General features: G+C 35.3%; 2 protein-coding genes across 2 annotated transcripts in view; one reads left to right on the top strand and one right to left on the bottom strand.

Moving 5' to 3' along the window:
- Positions 1–2862: 2862 nt before the first annotated feature.
- On the top strand, positions 2863–3392 carry LOC124539918. The gene has a single exon (XM_047117296.1). The coding sequence runs from the start codon at positions 2974–2976 to the stop codon at positions 3337–3339; it is 366 nt and encodes a 121-aa protein (XP_046973252.1). The 5' UTR covers positions 2863–2973; the 3' UTR covers positions 3340–3392.
- A 731-nt stretch (positions 3393–4123) lies between these two features.
- LOC124539747 (facilitated trehalose transporter Tret1-like) overlaps positions 4124–24151 on the bottom strand; it is a 31704-nt gene continuing 11676 nt past the window's right edge. Inside the window, exons 2-7 of the mRNA XM_047117092.1 lie at positions 12315–12425; positions 10039–10257; positions 8452–8649; positions 6437–6632; positions 5863–5989; positions 4124–5373 (exon numbers count right to left, since the gene is read on the bottom strand). Of these exons, the coding sequence (XP_046973048.1) occupies positions 4684–5373; positions 5863–5989; positions 6437–6632; positions 8452–8649; positions 10039–10257; positions 12315–12402 (1518 nt within the window). The 5' untranslated portion in view covers positions 12403–12425 and the 3' untranslated portion in view covers positions 4124–4683. The remainder of the gene's footprint in view (positions 5374–5862; positions 5990–6436; positions 6633–8451; positions 8650–10038; positions 10258–12314; positions 12426–24151) is intronic.

Below are 24151 nucleotides of genomic sequence, written 5' to 3'. Positions count from 1 at the left end.
TAATGTTTTAGTAGTCAACTTAACTAACGCATTTGGTTACTGTAATGTTAGATATAAGTTGTTATTAGGAAATAAATAAATTTTATGCATGAATAAATAATAGTATCCTTTTATCTTGCCAAGTATTATCACTTTATTATGTACAATACTTTTATTTAATTACCTAGTTCTCGTATGGTTTTGTCATTTATGTATCGACATTACTGTAATGCTCCATTTACACTAATTTATTGATTTTATACAATGTATAACGTAATGTTCATTTCTGTTTACTCATATTTTAACTTGCGGAAACAAGTTAATTTAAAATAAAACAATTTAATTTCCGTGATAATTGTTAATTTATAAATCAAGTAATTCAAATTATACTTTATTCAAGTAGGCTTTTGCAAGCACTTTTGAATCGTCATTTTACGAACTATATTAAGTGAAGCTACCACCGGTTCGAAAAGTAGATTCTATCGAGAAGAACCGGCAAAAAAATCATTATTTACTGCTTTTCACCATTTATAGAATCAGTAATGATATATCGTTCCTTTTTAGTAATAAGAAAAAGAAGTATTTAATCGTGAGTATGAAGTTTCCGAAATCTGTTTAAATAAAACTAATTATAACGGATGAATCGCGTATATTAATTATTTTTAAACATCCCGACGTTTCGAGCACTTTGCAGTGTTCGTGGTCACGGGTGTTTTACGTCGAAGCCGGCCACCGAAAAGAAACCTTACTCGTGATGAATCTATTGCTCTGAAGAACCTACGCAACAATAAAGACATTACAGTCCTCCGAGCAGATAAGGGAAACGCGACCGTTGTGATGGATACGTGTGATTATAACCAGAAAATTTCCGCGATTCTATCGGATGTTAAAACTTATAAAAAAGTAAATAAAGATCCTACAAATAATATTCTTAAAAAGACATCCGCGTTAATATCAAAACATCAAGAGAAATTAAATCTGGACAAAAAATCACTCGTGCCTACATGTGCAAAGCCGCCAAAACTGTATGGGTTACCTAAGATACATAAAACTGGTGCTCCGCTGCGTCCTATTGTAAGCCAAATCGATACACCAACATATAGATTGGCTCAACACATAGCAAGGATATTATCACCCCTCCGAGGACACACTGCGGCGTATGTCAAGGATTCTTACCAGTTTGTTGGTGAAATCAAAGACCTTAAATTAACCAACAACGAGAAAATGGTTCGTTTTGATGTCCAGTCATTGTTTACATGCTTACCCATACAAGACTGCATCGAAATTGTTAAGAGGAAGCTACAGACACACAACATGCCTATTGAATATGCAGAGCTGTTACATCACTGCCTCACATCAGGTTATTTATTGTGGAATGATGAATTCTATGTACAAGTTGACGGGGTAGCCATGGGTTCTCCAGTATCCCCCGTGGTCGCCGATTTATTCATGGAAGACCTGGAGGAGAGGGCTCTTCGCTCCGGACCAATAACACCTAGGTTTTATAAACGGTACGTAGATGACACTTTCACAATATTACCTAGTGATCTGACATCTGCATTTTTAGTACATCTTAATTCTATAAATAAAAACATTCAATTTACTATGGAATTAGAGGCAAATAATTCTTTAGCTTTCCTTGATATCCTTATTATCAAGAATCCTGATAATACATTAAGTCACACAGTTTATAGGAAACCCACACACACCAACAAATACCTCAATGGTGACTCGCACCACCACCCTAGTCAGTTAGCTACCGTTGGCAAATCTTTGTTTCAGAGAGCCCACCATCTCTGCGATGCTGAACACCTAGAGGACGAGCTACGTCAGGTCAAGCTTGCACTCCACCAGAACAAGCTGCCCGTGCCTCGCCAGCATCGCAGAAGCCGTACTAAGCCACCCACAGTTGAGCGACAACCTGCATTTCTACCATATGTGAAAGGAGTTACAGACAGGATTGGCAACATCTTGAAGCGAGCTTCGATTAAAACCGTTTACAAGCCTCATAAGAAAGTGAGCCAGTTCTTGAGACCTATCAAGAGTAATATCCCTTTACAAACTGCAGGAGTATATAAACTCGAATGTGAGTGTGGTTTATCTTACATAGGCCAAACAAAGAGAAGCATCGGTACCAGGGTCAAGGAACATATAGGAGATGTCAAAAATAGGCGTTCTTCAAAGTCTGCAGTCTGTGAACATGCTCTGGATAAACCTAACCATTTTATCCGATTTGATAAACCACAGATCCTCGCTAGAGAACACAGATTCATTCCTAGAATGATACGCGAGGCTATTGAAAATCAAAAACATCCGAACTTCAATAGAGAAGATGGTTGGAGACTTTCTAACACCTGGGATCCACTTATTAAAAATTTAAAATCCCAAATCCAACAGACTGCAAGACCTAAAGATACAGTTAGTGCCTTCTGCGTGCAACCGGAACGTTACTCAAGACATCAATTGAGAAATCGTTGGCGGTAGTTGTTAATAATATTTCCTTTGTTCTTCAAATAGACAAATGTCATCTTAGTCTACCCGTGACCACGAACACTGCAAAGTGCTCGAAACGTCGGGATGTTTAAAAATAATTAATATACGCGATTCATCCGTTATAATTAGTTTTATTTAAATGTGTAATAATCGCGAAAATTTAAGACAACGAAATCTGTTTAGATTATATCAATAATAAGTAAAAAATCCTATCATCCGCCATCCTTAAATAATATAAAACTAAAATGTGCCAAGGTTAAATATTAATATCAATATATTTAAATACTACAATTATATTCAAACTTCTTGGCAATTTTTCTGTAACTGAAATACTGGCCGAAAAAAAAAAGTAACAAAGACAAATTTCGCCAATGTCAGTTGAACTATTATTATAATCAGGCAAAATTCGCTAATACAAAATAATTCGGCTAAATTAACAGAAAATGCACACAAGATACGAAAACCTTAGGCTATTCAAAGTGATCGAACCGCGAGCATAAAATGGCGTGCCCGATATTGCCCTCGAAGTTAAAAACTGAGGAGATCATAAAAGGGGCCCACGTGCTCGGTCCAGGGATTGAATCGAAATTCGACGAACTGAAATGCGAGATACTGCAAAAGATCGAGAAGGAAGTCAGTGACTCCGGCAACGCGAGGCTGTACATATCCCAGAAGTATGATGAGCTCAGCAATAAAATACAGTATCTAACTGAACTGGATGCTACCGTTACCGGTTTCAGGAGCGACGTGAAGGCTATTGAGAGACAGATAATAGAGCTGGCGACGAGAGTTGACGATATGGAAAAGAGGATCATTTGTAAGGAGAGCCCGTCCATATCGTCGTCAGTGACAACAGCCCCTAAATAGCATCGTAACAATCGTATAAATGTGTTCATGGTTTTTTGATATCAGAAATTTAAACGTACAACAATTTTGATTTTTGACATTTATATCGAAGATTATTTCTCAAATATTTCGTATTTCAATAAAACAAATTATAAAATAATAAGATTTTTTTATTTTGGACGGTAAGAAGCAGCTAGTGAACTTAGTTATTGTAACAGGTAACTATAAGCAATAGATATTGCCAATGTCTCAATTCAGGTTAAAATCCAATCAAGGAATGCTGTTTGTTTGCCCAGAGGATAAAGGTCAAAACAAAAAAATAAATTTCAAATAACGAAAACTGATAAAATAAATAAATAATAATAATAAATATTAGACAACATCACATACATTACTCTGATCCCAATGTAAGTAGCTTGTACTTGTGTTATGGAAAATCAGAAGTACCGACGGTACCGCAAACACACAGACCCAAGACAACATAGAATTTTATAATGAGCTTTTTCTACATCGACTCGGCCGGAAATCGAATCCGGGACCTCAGAGTGGCGTGCCCATTAAAAACCGGTGTATACACTACTTGACCATGGAGGTCGTCAAATGAGGTATTAAAAGACGTTTTTCGAAATTAAAAAAAATGGGTCAGTCGCGTATGCCATGATAAGATAATAACATTGTTTATTATGAAAATGACATTTAATATGGAAGGGGTAATAAAACAATTATATATTATTATAATTAATCATTTTTATTTAACATTTAGTTAAACTTTAACAATATAACAACCGATTTAAATTATTAATAACATTTTATTGTCACAAATATAACAAAGTACGCAAATTTTAAATATTTATAAAAAAAGTATCTAATTCAAATTAAAAGCGATTACCTAAATTACTAAATTTATTGCACATCACATTCAAATACGTCACGAATAAATTAAAAAAAAAATCGACGCCTACAATAAATATTTGGCACGTTTTCACTTAACAATAATAAAAAAATTGCTAAAAAAATCAATGACCTTGTATATAAATGTCGTTTAGGGGATGTCTAAATAAACAGTGCTGTCTTCTTCTAACGAACGTCAAATCAATGATGACAGAAAGAGACAGACAGTGTTTGTCGTCACCGCTAAGCGACGTTTATAATAAAGGCCGGATGTTTACAGTTAATCACAAATTATATCGAGCAATGTCTACTAGAATCCGAATCACACATACATTATAATGTCATAAAACGATAAAATTGCGCGTGAAATGATATGAACACATCTATTTAAATTATTAGTCTTATAACTAAAGCTTAATTGACGAAATTCCATAAACGAAACACTGAGTATTCGACACATTACCATCGAGTCTGTTAAGACCTCGACCCGCCGAGGATGGTTTGGATCTGAGACACAGTCTTCCCCTTCGTCTCGGGGATCAAGAAGAAAACGAAGAAAACGCATATGATCATGAAACCGCTGAAGAACCAGAAGCAGCTGTAGATACCGATCGCGTCCTTCATCAGGGGGAAGCACAGCGTCACTATGAAGACGAGGCACCAGTTCATGATCACGGTGATACCGGACGCCGTCCCCCTGAACTCGACGGCGAACAGCTCCGACATCATCATCCAGGGTATGGGTCCGAAGCCGAGCGAGAAGGAAATGATGAAGAGCACCAGGCATACCAGCGGCAGCCAGCCGACGGGAGCGACCCTCGCACCGCTCTCCTGCAACTTGAAGTACGTACCGAGAACTATCAAACATATGCCCATAATGATGCAACTCTGGAGGAGCAGGATGCGTCTGCCGGCCTTCTCGATGAGGAGTGAGGATATGTAGGTGGCGATGGTCTGCACCACTCCCACGATGATGGTGGCGATGGCGGGCGGGATGTTGGAGCCGGCTGACTGGAAGATGTTGTTGGTGTAGAAGATGACGGCGTTGATGCCGCTGAACTGTTGGAAGAACATCAGACCCAGCGAGCAGATGAGCGCCATGAGGGGGGCGCGGTTGGTAATCATGCTGACCATACCCGCCTTCTGACGGGCTGAATTATCCACCTGGTAACAAGAATAGATCATTTTATTGTCTCAAATTGTTAAAAATCTTTAATTTCTACGTTATTAAGTCTCTTTAAGTTTTTCAATAAGTATCTTTAAGATAACTTAGGAGCTTTTGTAGGCGTCTTTCTTGTGCTAAAATTATATATATATATATATTTAACATTCGCGTAATTTAGTATTTTTGTTTAAAAACTCACACTGATAAAATCTTTTATTTAGTCTAACACAAGTGCCATGAATAAATAAATAAATCAATAACTTAAGTAACTTGGAATGGTGTAAGTATTCTAACGAGGCCTTCTAAATCTTTACAGACATTGAAAGTAATGATAAAATAAAGAAACTTAGATACACACATCAACTCTGTAAACAAGAACTCTAATTTTTTGGGCAGTCTTGTAGTAATAATTTTACCAATTTTGTTGGAACATTTACGATTCTCCAAGAAGTTTCTACTTAAAGTTTTACTAATTTAAAGTCACTCACGTCTTTCTGCATATCCTCAAGTTCCGCGGAGAGGTCAGCGTCAGGTCCTCGGAGCCACCTCAAGGCTTTCTCTGCATCGCGTCTTCTGTTCTGACCTAACAGGTACTGTGGGGTTTCCGGCATCCACCTGGAATAGAGTATGTATTAAGATAAATAATGGATAAATGCTTATTGTTTGAATGCTTAGTCTCTGAATAATAAACAAAGAAGTCGCTTCCCGCTTTTTGTACGCATAGATCTTAGAAACTAGGCAAAAGTTTTTAAAGCCAATAAACATATGTTTTTTACCAATAAGCATTTGTTAACATGATAGCAGAGAAAAACTGAGAACTTCTGGAATAAGACATGAATTTTTCTTTTGTGTGTTATTTAACAGTCTCATTTAAACCCTTATTGTAATTTTAGGGATGGCTAGTTAGGTTAATGAAATTTCAAATTAATAATTAATTCAAAATATTAGTTGGGTTTATTAGGTAGTTAGGAATGCTATTTTTCTAGCAATCGTTTAATCCAAATATGGTATACATTTATATAAAATAATCACAACAAATCAGTAACTATCTCGGTAACATACCAAAAAACAGCGACCAGCAATATCGGGAAGACAGCGGAAATGATGGAGAGAGTCCTCCAATGAGTCCAGCCGCCGACGACGAATGTGAACAGGATGCCCACTGTCAAGAACAGCTGGAAAAACGCACCCAGAGCACCTCGGATGGAGGTCTCAGTTATTTCGCCGATGTACATCGGTGCCGCTACGCAAATACCTCCTGGAACACGAACAATGAAATTCATAATGAGGTAGGGTCGGAAAGGTATTGCAACAACAAGTTATAATTATGTATATTGACAGTAATATTGATCAGTTTGAAGGATACGCTTATTTCCATATCCGTAAATAAATCCTTCTTGGGACAAGGTATTTGTTTCTATAATAAAATACCAAAAATATTTTTAACTGTGACGATTCATCAATTCTTTCTTGAAAACATACAATGTAAAAGCCTACTTGAATCAAATCGAAATTTCGATTTCGATTTAATTTTTCTAAGTAACTATATAACTTTTTAATCTAAAAATCTTTATAGTTTAAAAAAAAACAAGTATCTTTAAATGGTTTAGCGTGTTTTTAGTTACACAATGTTTTTGTTTTCTTCTTTTGAATGTATAAACAATTATGACAGAAAGAAACAATATATCATTTTATTTGTAAAGTTAATACCTCTTAACTACGTTTATTATCAGGGCTGTTATTGTTTAGTTATCTATTCTACCATTAGTAAAATTGTAATTTGGACTATACGTATATATATTTGCATACATATTGATAAGTTACAATGTTTTTTAGATATTGAGCCAGATTTAAGGAAGGACTGTTGATAACCACACAAGAGAGCATTAAATAGAAATTTTCAAAACAAAAATCCTAATTCCACTGAATAAACACATTTAGTATAATATATAGACACAAAATGGCGTTTATTATTCATACACCAAAAAACAGAGATTAAATTATTCGGAAAATATTTAGCGGCCCTTTCTTGCCCTCCAGACCTCAGATTAAATCCCGTAATGAGCCCAATAGTGTACAAGTAAGTTTTCACACAAATGAAAAAGATTAGTTACAAATATTACTTGGAATATTGGAGCCAAAACGAAGCTTTCGAAACAGTGTTTATGTACCCTCCTGAGCAAATAGGCCACTTAATGCGTTATCTGTGCTATTCTTAGATATTGTTAGACGTATATTAGGGACGCTTGTCAAGGTCACACGAGCTATCTCCTCGTTGAAGAACTATTACGTATTCCAAGTGTTTCATGATAACGTTCAATGTATAGTATGACAAGACTCACGGTTGTCACGAAAATAGTCTTAATTTAAGGGGTTGAAATCGCAAAGCACAGTTACTTGTAAAGTAACATTGTACATTAGAACCTTATTCGAAAGCCGCGGTATCTTTTGGTGTAAGTTTAAAGTATATTGGTTTTGTATTTTACTCATTTAGGGCATTACAAAAAATCTTTCATTGATTGCTTCGAAAGATAGATAAATAATACAATTTGACAGTCGATGTTTCTTTTTATTAACAACAACAGCCTGTAAATTTCCCACTGCTGGGCTAGCTGGGCAAAGACCTCCTTTAATTTTGAGGAAAAGGTTTGGAGCATATTCCACCACGGTCCAATTTAAGTCGGTAAATTCACATGAAGCAGAATTTCATTGAAATTAGAGAAATCCAGGTTTCCTCTTATCTTCACCACCGAGCTCGCGATGAGTTATAAACACAAATTAAGCACATTAAAATTCAGTGTTGCTTGCCTGTGTTTGTACCCGCAATTATCGGTTAAGATGTACGCTTTCTAACCACTGGGTCATCTTTTAATATTGTTGTTAAATTCGTTCATTGCTTAATATAATTAAGTGACTATAAAGTTTATCGTCTCCGGCCATGAAGGTTTGCCCACTGTATGATCAATTCCTTAACTTTGATATGGCTGTTAGTAAGAGCTTATTGAATGAAAGATATGGAATACCATGGATTTTTACACATGTCTTTGATCTAGCTTAATAAAAAAAAGCAATCTTACCAGTAGCTATTCCAGCAAAGAATCTTGCAGCAATGAGCATCCCGGCTCCATTAGCGAAGATTGTGAGCAGCCAGTTTAACAGAAAAGGCACTGCAAGTGCCAGAATTGTTGGTCTTCTTCCGAATTTCTGTGCGAAAACGCCAACAGGTAGGGCGCTAATAGCCGCCCCGATGGCTAGGATTGCTGACACCAGGGAACCTAGGAAATAAATATAAATATATTGGACATTACATACGTTACTCTCATCCAAATGTAAGTAGCTAAAGCACTTGTGTTATGGAAAATCACAAGTAACGACGGTACCACAAACATCCAGACCCATACAGGACTAATGAACTTTTTCTACATCGACTCGGCCGGAGATCGTACCCGGGATCTCGAAATGACTGACTGGCTTTTGACTATTGTTCAATGATATGTCCTTGAACACGCGAAAGCATCCTCGAGTCTCATCGTGTTCTCACGAGTTTACGCCGCCAACGCTAAAATCTTACGGCATATAGTAAAGTGATGGCTACGAATGAGTTTTTACAACTAGACCGCGCAGACTAAAGTTTGCTCGAAAATCTCTTTAATGCCTACTTTAGCGCCGAACTTTCGGAGTGCATTTTTGCTCTCTATGGGATTTGTAATCAAGGAAAAAGAGGATGCCCAAGCCTTCACGAGGTTTTATTGTTTAGTAAAAACTAATACAGCTGTACAGGACCCAGCGAACTTTGATATACCACGTGTTCTATCCACTCAGCCTGATCTTAACGTAAAAATCTTTTGCCGAACTCTACATGTTTCTAAATAATTTGTAATTACATAACATATCATGTGACTATTAAAGATCTAAACGAATACGCACCTTTTTTCTCAATCGCGTGATATGAATTCGAAAACAAAGTAAACGACCTTCGATGACGTTTCTGGCTAAGGTCCAGAGACTACGTAATGGAAGCACACTGGTGGGTGTGGCGTTTAAATATATACTTGTGGTAATTAGTGAATATGGATCTGCGCTAACATTCCTAGTGGTTAGAAAGCAGGTCGAATTGGAAATTGGCTTTGGGACTTTTTCTGATATGTGATGTATGTCTATTCTAATTTAAGAAGGAATAAATATAAACTATCGATTTTTGCGATTTGCTAATAGCTCAGCTACATAATGCGCTACTATTAGCTCTCGATTTATACACATTTATAATACAAGACTTCTTCGAAGTTCAAATGCGATTTTTTCGCAGATCAATAATGAATATCATAGAAGCATTGATAGCAATGACATCGCGTCAATTCGATATTAATTTTGTAAAAAAAACATATTTCTTAAAGTATTCTCGTGTTGTTTTTTGATAGATATAATGTAGGGTTTTCTTGGCTGACACCGACTCCAAATATAACAATAATTATAACTACATTATATAATCGTAAATCGACTTTTAAGTAGTCTAATATTTAATACTCTAAAAAATATATAATACGCAATTATTTTTATTACTTTTTAGTGCATATTTATAAATAAATAGTGTTTTGTTTGACGTCGGTTTTTCTTTTTGTTAAAATTTTTATTTATATTTGAATGATGAATTAGTTTTTACTTACTTTCAGTGGTATTCAACAAGAAGTCAGCAGGCTGTCCCAGCGAATTCAACAGCACTTCAGTTATATTTTTATCAATAACGCTGTCAGTATCGTTCATTGAGAATATATCGATTTCTGGTTCCGTGATGTTTTTCGTCGTGTTCTTCGGCGGCTCTAGCTGAGGTAACGCTGGCGACGTCCACGCTAATATCGTTCCAGCTGTGATCGCGCCAATCGCCGCTGAAAATTACAATGAAGGATCTATTTAGTCAGAGACGGATTTAATGGTCTGGAGGCCCTGGGGCAACAAAGCAGTGGAGGCCCTAGACCAACAGGAGCGTGGAGATCCTAATAATTATATCATGGATTAATGGAGTACTTTAGCTTTTATAATTTAAATCAGTAAGTATTTCTTGACTGGTATCGGTAACTTTTAAAATATTAAGTAGTAAGATTATTATAATTTGACTATATCTTGGTATTTGTAATCTCACTGAAAACTTTTGTGGCCCCCACTTATGTGGAGGCCCCAGGGCAGTTGCCCCGGTTTTCCTTCCCTAAATCCGGCCCTGTATTAAGTTATTATTCTTACATTGACAATTGTAGTGCAGACAGACAATCTTGATAGATTGCCTAACGGTTGTACAAATCTACAAGATCATTTTTGTTCATTTAATTAAAATAACAGCGAAAATATGTTTCACGACTGGGTTAAAACTATATCTCCATTTGAGAAGTTATGTTTGGAGTTTACAGTATTCAAACTCAAACTCAAATTACTTTATTCAATATAGAAGCATTACACTTTCTTATTGATGGTCAAATGAAACAGTACCACCGGAACGAATTGGAAAAAGAAAACACCCTGACCTGAGAAGAACCGGCGAATGAAACTCAGCGGATGTTTTATATTTAGTAGTTTTTACAAATGCTTTGTGAATTTATGAAACGGCAAAGTTAAAAATATCTGCGGAAATTTTAATATAGAAACCGATACTTTTATGGCCTCACATAACAGTGTAAACAATAAACAAAAGAGGTTATATATAAATTAAAACGATACACACAGATTATAAACAAGGCGTTATTTAATTGTAATTTCAGACAAATCGTTATTGCTAATTATATTGAACGAGTGGGTCTTTAAGTGGCTATTTTTAACCGCAGACGAGCAAGTCTGCGTGTGTATTTATTTACTATCATACTTCATTCAATGTGTCATTTTATTGCATTTATTAACTTGAGCGAGGGTCAATCGATACAAACAGATTATATTCCAATAATTCAATTAAAAATGTTTTACTATTATCGTGTAGACTTCTTATGGTAAATAGAACGTTGGTGACGACGATTTGAGGGATGGTTATTATCTCCTAGTGAGATGTACGGTGGTGACCACTTGGATAGGCCAGTTGGAAATTTCTCAATATATTTTAAAAAACAACTTTTAAAAATTGATCATTACACGTATTATTTTTATTGTTATTTTTAATTGAAATTGAATGGAATTTAAAATAAAAAAGACACAAGCTCCTTAAATGTATTAGGGAAACAGACAAACGAGAAAAAAAAATAAAAATATCAACCTGCATGGTTACTAATAAAAAAAAAAAAAATACTGAGCATAAATATTCGAAAATACATTTAGTTCAATTAAATAATCTCTGTAATTAATTGGCAACTTGCCAATTTTTACATTGATAATGACCGTTGAACTTTAAACTGGTGAAAATGATTTAATATCGAGCAATAAAATTATTGTAATAATCTTTCAAATAATCTGTATTGTAAATATTATCAATTTATGAATTGAATACTAAATATATGGTTATAAATCATTGTTATATATTACTGACGAATATTTGTCACTTTATAAAAAGATATTATAAAATTAATTATTTTTCAACTGGCAACACGGACAATGATACATATTCAACATGGCGGGAAACTGATTTACATTTGATATTTGAATAGTAAATTGTAATAACACAATTGTAATTTACCAGTTAAAGCCCAGTTAGAAATTATTTTAAAAAAGTAAAAAATCCTGAGAAACATTGTTTTATTCTTGAATTTGGACCAAGTATTTTCACTAAAATTTAAAGTTCACAAACCAAGAACATTATTCTAGAGTATGTATAAAACAATAACAGTTACGTAAATTCACACAAACATTTTGGCATCGGAAACAAAAGACATAAATCCTAGTACATAAAACTAACGAATAAAAGAATTTCGTAAGTATACTTTACCATTAATTATCAACGTGAAAAGAATTTTGCATGAATATTTCTCACCTGCAATGGCTGCGATGTATTGATTCGTTTTCTTCGTCTCGCCGCCCTTCTCCTGGACGGAGAGCATATGCATTGTCGGTTTCTCCATGATTCACCTTTTCTTATCGCATCCTATAAAAAAAATTAAATATAAAAACACCGTTTAATAGATTATAGGATTTAAATTTCGAATTTCGAACAAAAGAGAATGGAATATTATCGATTTGATTTAGAGATGTTAAGTTCGAAATTTGTGTTCGAATTCCAAATTTAAATTAGATAACGTATGGCTTTTTTTAGTAATTCGTTTTTTTTTTAATTTCCACCACAGTAGTTCCAAGACGAATCACTTAACTACACAGTTCTGTACATCTCAACACTAACTCAAATATCTTATATGAAAGCCTTAATGAATGAAATCAAGATATTTTGAAAGTAGATGTTTATAAGAGTATACTTTATAAATAATGTTCATGGTGAATATGCTTGGTATGTGAAGTATGGCGGTGTTATGTTCATAGCCTCGGTCGTGGATGTCTAGATCTAATGTGTGCTAATTAAGTGATAATTTCTTACTGTTTACGCAATAGATTTGTCACTATAAATAATAACATTATTATATTGGAAACAATAGATTTCATTAACGCGCTTTTAAGGAAAGTTTTGTTAATATTTCAATGTTCGGATGTGCTCAACAGTAGTATTTTCTTTAAAAACCACCTTAGGTTGATAAACAGTGTCAATGTGTGTATTCTTTCAATATAGCGATTGTGTTAAGTTAATATTCTTTTCTGATAAATTTTAATTAGAACTTTTATCATTTTCAACAAGAAAGATTGAAATTAGATGAAGAATTAAAGATGGCAACTGACGGCTGACGAAAAGAACTGCAGTCACCTAAGACCTATCGTTACTATTTTGAATGGGAATGTTTCTTCTCATTTCGAAGTTTATTCAATGTACAATTTAGAGAATATTTAACACTGGCAACTTTCAAACTCAGGTGAATATTCATTTGTATAAATCCTTGGACAATTATAACAACAACAACAACAACAACAACAAACCCAGGCAAGCAACGCTGATTCATTCCACCAAGCCGTATTGGAAAAGAGAGGTGGAATATGTTCCAAACCTTCTCCTTAAAAGGAGAGGAGGCCTTTAGACCAGCAGTGGGAGTTTACAGGCTGTTGTTGTTGATTGATTGATTTATATTTTTTATAATGATGTAATTTGGCTGAATGTTCTACGCTTTAAGACTATATTTCAACTAACCTAATTAGCGTAACAAAGTACACGCCTGTCACCGTTACACAAGTAATGTTTACGTAGGTCAATTCATATCATTCGACTCATTGCATGTTAATGAGGTTCAATGGAGTAAAATGTAATGTTTGAGTCATCGTCGATGCACCGTTGAACTTAGGTGAGATGCGGGTGACATGTTTATATTATATTTTTTAATTTACCCACACATTCGAATTGCGCAGTTTCATTATCAATGGAAGGTTCGAGAAAGGCTATATTGAGGTTGTCTTTCCAAACACTGGCTAGTTGGTGACCAACGTGAATACCAACATCATCATTACATACCTAGTATAAGAAAAAGTCGCTTACCGCTGTCCCTATGTTTGCTTATATATTTAAAATTACGCAACGGATTTGGATGCGGTTTTTTTAATAGATAGTTTGATTCGAGAGATAGGTTTTATATATAATAATACATAGACAACATAGTGAAGAAACAATGACAGTTTAAGAAGTTTTTAATATGATGCAGCAGATAACAAAGTTCTGTAAAATATTTAGTATCTGTATTGCACCCGTGCGAAGCCGGGACGGTCGCTAGTTTGTTTGTTTGATATATTTATTTTTTAGTTATTCTACCGCTAAATAACAGTACTCAGTATTGTTGTGTTCTGGTTTGAAGAATGAGTGAGCCAGTGTAACTACAGGCACACGGGACATAACATCTTAGTTCCATAAGGTTGATGGCGCATTGACGATGTAAGGAATACTTAATATTTCTTACAGCTTCATTGTCTATGGGTGATGGTGACCACATAATATCAGGTGACCCACATGCTCGTCCACAAACATATACCATAAAAAAATATGTAGGCGTCTGCCGTTTAGGTCAAGAATAATGTTATATTTTCAATTACTGCAACAGATTTTATTAATATTACATAATACACAAACATATATTTGTGTTTCGATTTTATATATCCATTGCATACATTTATGAATATATGATTAACATTAATAAGGCATTATATGTAAATACAATTTCATTTTGTTGTGCAATGACGTAAATAAATAAATACACATACTAAAGGTAAAAAAGGTAATCATTGTTTGCTCTGATGATGCTGATAATGAAAAAACTAGTTTCTGATTCACGCTAATGTTTAGCATATTTTATGTTGTATATTGGAATTGTTGTGTGTTGGCATTATTGATTTTTTTTTTATTTTAATTACCACGTACTTGTGTTAAGTGTCCACTGCAACTGCGTTATTCTTTTTGTTTATCGTGAGACAACAACAACAACAACAGCCTGTAAATTCCCACTGCTGGGCTAAAGGCCTCCTCTCCCTTTGAGGAGAAAGTTTGGAACATATTCCACCACGCTGTTTCAATGCGGGTTGGTGGAATACACATGTGGCAGAATTTCAATGAAATTTATCACATGCAGATTTCCTCACGATATTTTCCTTCACCGCTGAGCACGAGATGAATTATAAAGACAAATTAAGCACATGAATCAGCGGTGCTTGCCTGGCTTTGAACCCGCAATTATCGGTTAAGATGTACGCGTTCTAACCACTGGGTCATCTCGACTATCGTAAGACAAATAACACGTAATTTACAGTATTATTATAATACCTAATACATAAAGATTTCGTTATAGCACGCTCAGACGGTGCGTTGTTGATCAAAAGTTTCTCCATAAAACAAAATGACAATTTCCTTAGTGTATTTGCATATAAAATTAAATCAAATCATCCACATCCATAAAGTTATCACGATATGCTCTTTTTGAGAACATATTAATATAATATACAACATATATTGTACCATGAAATACATTACAGCGAATGATCGAAGCGATAAACATCGGCGCCAAATCTCACCGAGCTGATAATGACAAGTGCCACTCCAACGTAACCTTCGATATGTGGGCTAACGTGACATCAGGAAACAATGATATAAATATATACATACTTTTAAAATTATTGATCGAAAGTATATAAAGCGGATTTTGATTTTTATTGAGGGGAGGGGGGCATTGTGAAGCGGCAAGGCACCATTGGCAATACTGAAGTATGATTGCACAATGTTGCAATAAAGTAAAATAGATATAAAACCATTATTTCTCGCATTATTTCTCGAGTTACTGGCTGGCTAATCGGTTGTGATTAGGACCTCTTTATAAATTTAAAAAGAATATGGGTGGCACATATACTAAGAAATATTGACCATTCCTTAAATTACAATCATTTTCAACCTTGAGAATTAGGATGCTATATTGTCATGTACAAGGGATTTAGCATCTTATTTACACCGAGTCACTCATTATATAATACAAGCATAACAATACTAAGCGGTACTGACAAGCATCTGCATATATGATGAGTGGGAGGTATATACCCAGACGAGCTTGCATGAAGCCCTACAAGACAAGTGTTCTTTTTTTGGGAAGTATTCACTAAAAAAGTTAAGTACGCCTTACAAGAAGCAATGAAGAATTTAGCGTAAAGAATAGATCGAAAAATACACCAAACACTACACCCAAAATGTGTTCTCTAAGGCAGTCACATATGGCTGTGATATCACCAGCTTTATGATTTAGATCTGCTACATAGATTTCCTTAACGATTTCGTTGCTCATTCCCAATTTGAGTCCAGAAACGTCTGGCATATCTATAAGCCGGCCACTTCACAGTGAGACAGTGATATCGAACTATCTATAGCTACCGGCTCTTTATCAATGTAAGATATAAAATAATATTTTCAGCAGCTTATCTTTATAGAAGATTACGTCTAAGCTTATGCTACTGTATATGGTGGTATATAAATCTTATAATACCTCTAGAGTTATTATCAGTTTCCACCTTGATACCACGAATGAATTGAAGGCCGAGATGGCCCAGTGGTAAGAATGCGTGCAATGCGTTTTCGTGGAATGCACATGTGGCAGAATTTCGGCAAAATTTAGACACACGCAGGATTCCTCACGTTGTTTCCACCGCCGAGCACGAGATGAATTATAAACACAAATTAATGCACATATTTATAGTGGTGCTTGCCTGGGTTTGAACTCGCAATCATCGGTTAAGTTGCACGCGTTCTAACCACTGGGCCATCACAGATCAGATCGATGATCAGTCATGTAAAACAAATGGATACCATGGATTATTCAAGTTCTCGATCAGTGAGGTCATGTCAATTCAATGTCAAACTCGTATAATTATCTATACTACTCAAGTGATTAGAACGGTCTACTGATAAGAGAGCTTATTCAGAAAATATTTTAGACATGTATATACATTTTGATCTTCTATACTGATATTGTTTTGTATTTTAAAGTTTTAACACCAATTGGACATAAATCTATATTAATATTATAAATGTAAAAGTAACTCTGTATTGTCTGTCTTGTCACGTCGAAACCACTGAACCGAAATTGATGGAATTTGGTATGAAGCAAACTTGAACTCCAAGAATGGACCCAGGCTCTTTTTTGCCTGACACATGACAACCAACAGCCTAAATCACGAGCGACTACTATATACAAGGAAGTTTTTCTTGTAATACTTAAATGAAGAAATTGAAATATTTTTTTCTTAGTTCCGAATTTGTTCTTCTTTGATATTTCATATCTTTTATATTAGTTATGTCGTTTATATAAAGTAAATACATATAATATATCTTTAACAAACCGACGTGGCGGCTGTGCGGAAACAGCCGCTTTAGAAATTGACCGGAACAAATAGACAAACTGACAATGTTATTTTGCTATATATATTGTATTTACATACATATGTATTTAGTTAACAGACGTTTCAATTTCCTTTTATGTATAGATACGAATTCTATATAGACCTTATAATCTCGAGATAAAATATCATCAATAGCGATCTATTTCAGGTTGGCAATGTTTGACAAGCAAGCCAGTGCCAGTCTACTTCTAATCATGAGTCAGTAGTCGTTTATCGTTTTGGGCCATTGGCTCGTTCAACTGAAATCTACACATGATATAACTATTATATGAAAATAGTAATAATTGACTCTGGGACGGACTCAAGCCTGGGATATAACGACCCTTTTTTTTTTTTTTACGCTGGAAAAACGCTTTACGCGCTTCCCCCACGTGATGGAAAGTGGGGGGGTGTGTGGGACTCCCCGGTTTCCTGAACGCCTAGTGCGCTCAGGTCCACCGGGTTTACCCACTAAAAAACCAGCGGTACCCTCTCCGTCTTTCGGAGGGCGCCACGGGATCGCTTACGCATGCTACCGTGACGCCCTGACGGTCGGCCCGCCTATGCGGCCCTCCAATACCTAGAGGGGGTTTCCAGGGTACTGAGACCCCCCTGGTCCCTGCGGCGCCTATTGGGGCGGGAGGAGAAAGTGCGCGTAGCGCCTCTTCCTCCTCCCCGGTCTTCTACGGCGGAGCGGGTCTGCAGCGGCGTCCTCTTCCCGCTCCCGCTCCGCAGCTTCCTTCTGCGACATCACGCTTTCGCAGAAGGAGCGCATCTCCGACCAACACGTCTCGCTGCCGAGCATTTCATTGACGATGCTCGACAGCGAGAGGTCTCCGCCCATAGACGCCGCCAAGGAGTGCCTCTGAGGCCCCCACGCGGCACACTCACTCAGGGTGTGGTGCGCCGTGTCTACTGGCGCACCACACTCGTGGCAGGAGGGTGACACCTCCCGCCGCGCTATTCCGTGCAGGTACTTACCGAAGCATCCGTGCCCGGTAAGTACCTGCGTCATCCTGAAGGTGAGCGTGCCCTTCTTCCTCGCGACCCAACGACTCAAGTGGGGACGTATCGCCTCCACTGTCGCCAGGCCCGCCGTTGGTGACCCCAGGTCCTCCTGCCATCGGGCGATCAGGGCTTGCTGGGCTAGAGCCCTGATCCGCCCGACCTCCGCCGACCCTGGACGGACGCCGCGGTTCCTCGCCTCAACCCGGAACCGGTACACCTCCGCGAGCACCTCTGCCTGGAGCTCCCAGGGCGGATCGCCCGCGAGAAGTGTCGCCGCAGTCCACGACACCGTACGGTACCCTCTGACGCCTCTCACCGCTATGACCCTCTGCGGCTTCCGCAGAAGGGCCCGATTGTCAGCGGTGAGGGCGTCGATCCAGATCGGGGCACCGTACAGCGCCATCGACCTCACTACGCCGGAGTACAGACGCCGGCATAGCGATCCCGGCCCCCCCACATTCGGAAGGAGGCGGCCGAGAGCGGCGGCGGCGTTGATGAGCCTCGGGCCGAGGTGCACAAAGTGCTGCCCAAAGCTCCATCGACCGTCCAGGATGAGGCCCAGATACTTCATCTGGGCCTGTACCTTGATCACCGTCCCCCGGACGGTGATGCTCGCCCCTCGTGGGGGCGGGATATAACGACCCAACCCAACTACACACGGATACAAATATTTAAAAAAATACTACAGAATTTGTTTTTTTTATGACATCACCTTCAAAACTAATATCATCAGTATTTCTGTACTATATTGTCCATGTGTAATATACAAAAACATAGAATCACTCTATCTATTAAAATCCGTTTTGTAATATCAAGGATCTAAGCATACCTACTTAGGGACAGACAACGGTAAGCGACTATGTTTTATACTATGTAATGATGGTGATATACGAAACGAGACTGAGTTACGCAAACTTGTTAGATTAAACTAAATGGTAGTGTCGATACCGTTCATTAAACAAAAAAAAAAACAATATTTAAAAATATAATTGCAATGAAAGATAAAATTATAGCCTATAGAGATAAAAGATAATAAAACCAATTTTTGTTACATTTAGCGTTTTTGTTAAAAATATTAATGGTCCTTCCATCGTACAAATATACACTTAAAGATATAATGGTACGCTGTTAAAAATATGCATAGTACATAAATAGTATATAAAAGTTTGAATACTTAGTTTAAGGGGACTACATGAGCTAAATGCAAGTTTTAAAATGCCAAAAAGGATATAATCCAATGCAATAAACGAAATGAAAAAAATATATGTTAATCTTCAGGATAGATGCTAGTTATTAATTGTGCTGAAAACATGATGTAATTAATTTGGTACGATAGAAAAAAATCGCAAAGTTACCTCTAAAAAAGTCTTTTTTTGTTTTTTAACTACACTTATATACCTTCAATAATTTTGGTCTTTTGTCAGATTATTCTACAAACAATATACTAAAAATTTATTATCTTAATTATTTAGTAAAATCAATAGATTTTTTTTAAATCAGATTTTCTTATTTTCGACCAAAATGCGTAAGCATGTGTGCGTGAGCGCCTCGTACAGACACTGCCGGCCGAGGCCTGTTGCTATACAGACGTGTCGCTCTTTTCACCGCATCGTTGCGAATAAAATCTCGTAGATTTTATTTTTGTGTAATTTTAATTGTAAATTAATTGTCGAATATTATTCTTTTATGTAAATAAATATATTAAGTTAAAATAGTCTAGTTGTAGTTAGCCATTTATTTTTTTGTTAAGTTATTTTTTATAAAGTTTAATTTTGTAAACATGGGAAATAAAGTACAATCTGTGAAGAAAACTAAAAAACGTTCATATAAATTAAAAAGCCGAACATATGAAAGATAATATGAAAAGGTAAGAGTATTTAATTAGTAAACATATATATATATATATATATATATATATATATATATATTATAAATAATGATTATTGGAAACATTTATTAAAAACAATGCAATTAGTTCGCATAGAATCAGATTTTTCGACAGATTTCTTACAGTCACTATGGAGTATTTGGTCAATGCAAGCAAGTCCAAGAAGAATGTGCGGGTTCGATCCCCGCACTCTGAACTAAAATTTTATTATTTTTCAAGGACTATATTTAAAAATATATATATATTTTGTAATTATTAAAATTTAATTCCTAACAACTATGCATTTATTTTTTCAGAATTAAGAAAATCGAAAAAAAATAACACGGAAGCTATGTCTATTACGTTAGAGATTAATTTTATCAATTTTGTTTATAATAGGAAATATAGTTATGTATGGCTTAAATTTAATAATAAAAAAATAAATAAATACAAATTAGCCCATCACAAGAATATTTAGTGGTGCTTGCCTGGGTTTGAACCCGCAATAAGATGCGCGCGTTCTACCCACTGGGCCATCTTGAAATATGTAATTGTTGTGAACCAAAGAACTAAAATATTTAGAAGTGTCATATACGTAATTCAATATTTTTTAAAGATTGGAAATAGTATCAATTGAAAAATTTTAGCTCGTAGCTTCAGTGAAAGTGGGTGAAATATTGATTGCAAGTATCCAAGATATTTTAATAACGAATGACGCAGAACGAATCATTAAAAAAAATATTTTAATAAAAAATTGAAACGAAATTTATTTGTTTTTTTGTTAAACCAAAAATAAATAAAAATATTTGAATTCAATTGAATCAGTTTTATTTCAAATATCAGTCAAAAACAATACAAATAATTCTAATATCCAAACTATTTTTATGAGATTTATGACTAAACCCACTGTGATTGACCGAGTTAACCAATAATTCTACTAAACCGACTTGACGATATTATTTTTATAGTAACTTTTTGATGCTGACTTTTTTAACTTAATTTTTTTTCTTTGTGTACCGATATTAGTAAAACGAACAAACTCTACGCTTTTTGTCAGTGTACAAATTACGAACAGTTCCAATTTTATTTAATAAATCGCTTAACAAACTTACAAAATTTAAAAATAGGTACGATTTGATATTTAGTATTACAACTAATTGAATTGATACAGTAAAAATTAAAGAAAAAAATGTTTAAATTAACTATTTTTTGTACATAAAATAATAATAATTTAAGTTTAATTAATTCAGTTCAATTTTATCATAATTTTTTAAATGACACAAAGAAATTAAAATAATTCTGTTGTCCTGTCTATTTTTCTGAAATCTATGATTGATAGAATTGATAGAATTGACTTCGCTTCGCTTTCGCTCGGCGCGGCGCGCGGCGGTTCGGCGCCATCTATTGGAATATTGAGGCGTAACCTCGCCGCCTCGCTAAGCGTAGTGCGCGGGGGGACATGCCGTTTTTGTCGTTAGTGTAAGTGTGTGCGCGTGATTCTCAAGGGCAATTAGCTCCTGTAGTCCCCTTAAGCTAACGGCGTTCGGGTGATTATTTTCTGCAACAGTTTGTCTTTCGACACAGGCCTCCTCCAAAGATTTCCACTTTTCTCTGTCCCTTGCAACTCTGATCCATTCCTTACCAGCCTTTTTCAGATCATCTTCCCATTCTTTTTGTTTGTCCAACTTTGCTTCTTTGCCTCCGATGTAAACATTTAAAAAATGTTTAGCTTAGAATAATTACGTATATAAAACGTTTAGATATAATTAGATTAAGTTATAGTAAAGTAATGTTTTGGAGGATGGAGGCGTCTTAAGCATTTATACTGTATTTTTTTCAACAACAACAACAACAGCCTGTAAATTTCCAATGCTGGGCTAAAGGCCTCCTCTCCCTTTGAGGAGAAGGTTTGGAACATATTCCACCACGCAATTCCAATGCGGGTTGGGTGAATGCACATGTGGCAGAATTTCTATGAAATTTGTCACATTCAGGTTTCCTCACGATGTTTTCCTTCACTGCTGAGCACGAGATGAATTATAAAGACAAATTAAGCACATGTAACAGCGGTGCTTGCGTGGATTTGAACCCGCAATCATCGGTTAAGATGCACGCGTTCTAACCACTGAGCTATCTCGACTCTATATGTTATTCGGTTACGTAATAATTCATTATAAAAATAATACTTACCAATGTCATAGTAACCGAACGAATTTTAATCTCGTATCATTTTTATTGCTCTGGCAATATATTATAATATTCGTGTAGGTAAAATGATAATGGCCGGTCCGAGTCATTATCACTATATATTTACACAATACGATAACATAACTGTATAATTGTGACTCTCGAAGTTTTATACACACAATTATGTACTTAAAATCAGTTTTATACACATTGGTTATTTTATAGACTTCATTTTATGGAGCGTAGTTTATTTTATACAAGATATATATTTTTTACAGCTAGCTTATTTTGCTATTGTTGTAAATCTTTATATAAATGTATCTGTGACCGCGACTATTGTGCTTTTATATGTAACAAAAAAGGGATTGGTGTAGGCTAAGTTACTCCTTATTACATCATCTTTCTGTCAGTGAAATTTTCGTCAAAATTGGTCCAGCCGTTCCATAGATTAGCCGAAACAAACAGACAGACAGCCAAACATTTAATATATATGCTATTTTGGTATATGTAACACGTGTAATGTATATATTTAGTAAATAGCGGTTATTCTTATATTATACACATAAATAACAGAAGAACATATTAATTACTTAAATAAAAAGTTTTATAACATATTTTCAAATTTGAATTTGGAATTTATTAGTAACGAAATACTGTATAGTCTGTCCCAACCACGAGACGACAAAAGAAAAATAAAAATTTTTGACATCGAAGCGACACGATATCATTGGAGCTTAAAAATAAAATAATTCACTATGGATTTGCGAAAAAACAACTGTTATTATTGGAACTTTGGAATTAAAATTAAAATTGATATAAGTAGTTAGATGGATTATTGTTGCATTATAAATAGAGATATATTAGTCAAGAATTGTTATTACAATATAACTGAGTTATTGCCAATTTACTTGGAATACCGTAATTCAAGGCTTGTTTATCTTCATATATTTCGACGATCAGATATACATTGCTTATACATCTATTATAAATGTCTTAAATGTATGCATGTGAAGTACTATTCATTATAATCCCTTAAAAAAAAAAACCCTAACGATCAAAAAGGACGTATCCTACGTAGTGTAGGACGTCCTCGGGCACGGTGGAATGATGATTTACGAAAGGCGTGCCATTGAAGAGGCCTATTTCCAGCAGTGGACGAAAATGAGTTGATGATGGTGATGAACGATCAAAAAACTTACTTTTGTAATGTAAAATTACCTTGAAATATTATACGATTTTTATAAAACAAAATTGTCAAATGCTCATAAAAATTACTGCACAAATTTACAGACGTAAAACTGTAGTTATTTTACAGGAAGAAACAGTTTTATCCAATGACTTGATTAAACTAAACTCCAATGCATTTAGGAATTGAGTTGGACAGCTCGGGTTACATTTTTTTTTTAAATATACGTAGGCGGACAGACAAATTGACCAGCAAATGGTAATTGGTCCCAACCATAGACATTAGTGGTTTAAGAAATATTAAACCTTCCTTGCATCGCCAATGCGCCACCAACCTTGGCCTTTTTGTTAAACACCTTTACTTTACAAATGTTTACTTATTTCTATTTACTTTGAATAAATAGTAAAATACAGGTATATAAAATACTATTGTCATGAATAATACTAAAAATATATATAAATATTGATAGTGTGGAAGCGTCTTTAACATCAAGTTTTTAAACAAATTAAAAAAAGAAAACTCGAAAAAACAGCACTTTTATCATTTCAAAACCTAATAACTAATAATTAAGATTAATATAAAACTAAATAACTTCCGACAAGTAACGAGTTGGCGCGTTAGTTCT

This window comes from Vanessa cardui, chromosome 23 (genome assembly GCF_905220365.1).
Source record: "Vanessa cardui chromosome 23, ilVanCard2.1, whole genome shotgun sequence".
NCBI lineage: Eukaryota > Metazoa > Arthropoda > Insecta > Lepidoptera > Nymphalidae > Vanessa > Vanessa cardui.
The sequence above is the reverse complement of the archived record's forward strand: the minus strand, read 5'-3'. Positions and strand labels throughout refer to the sequence as shown.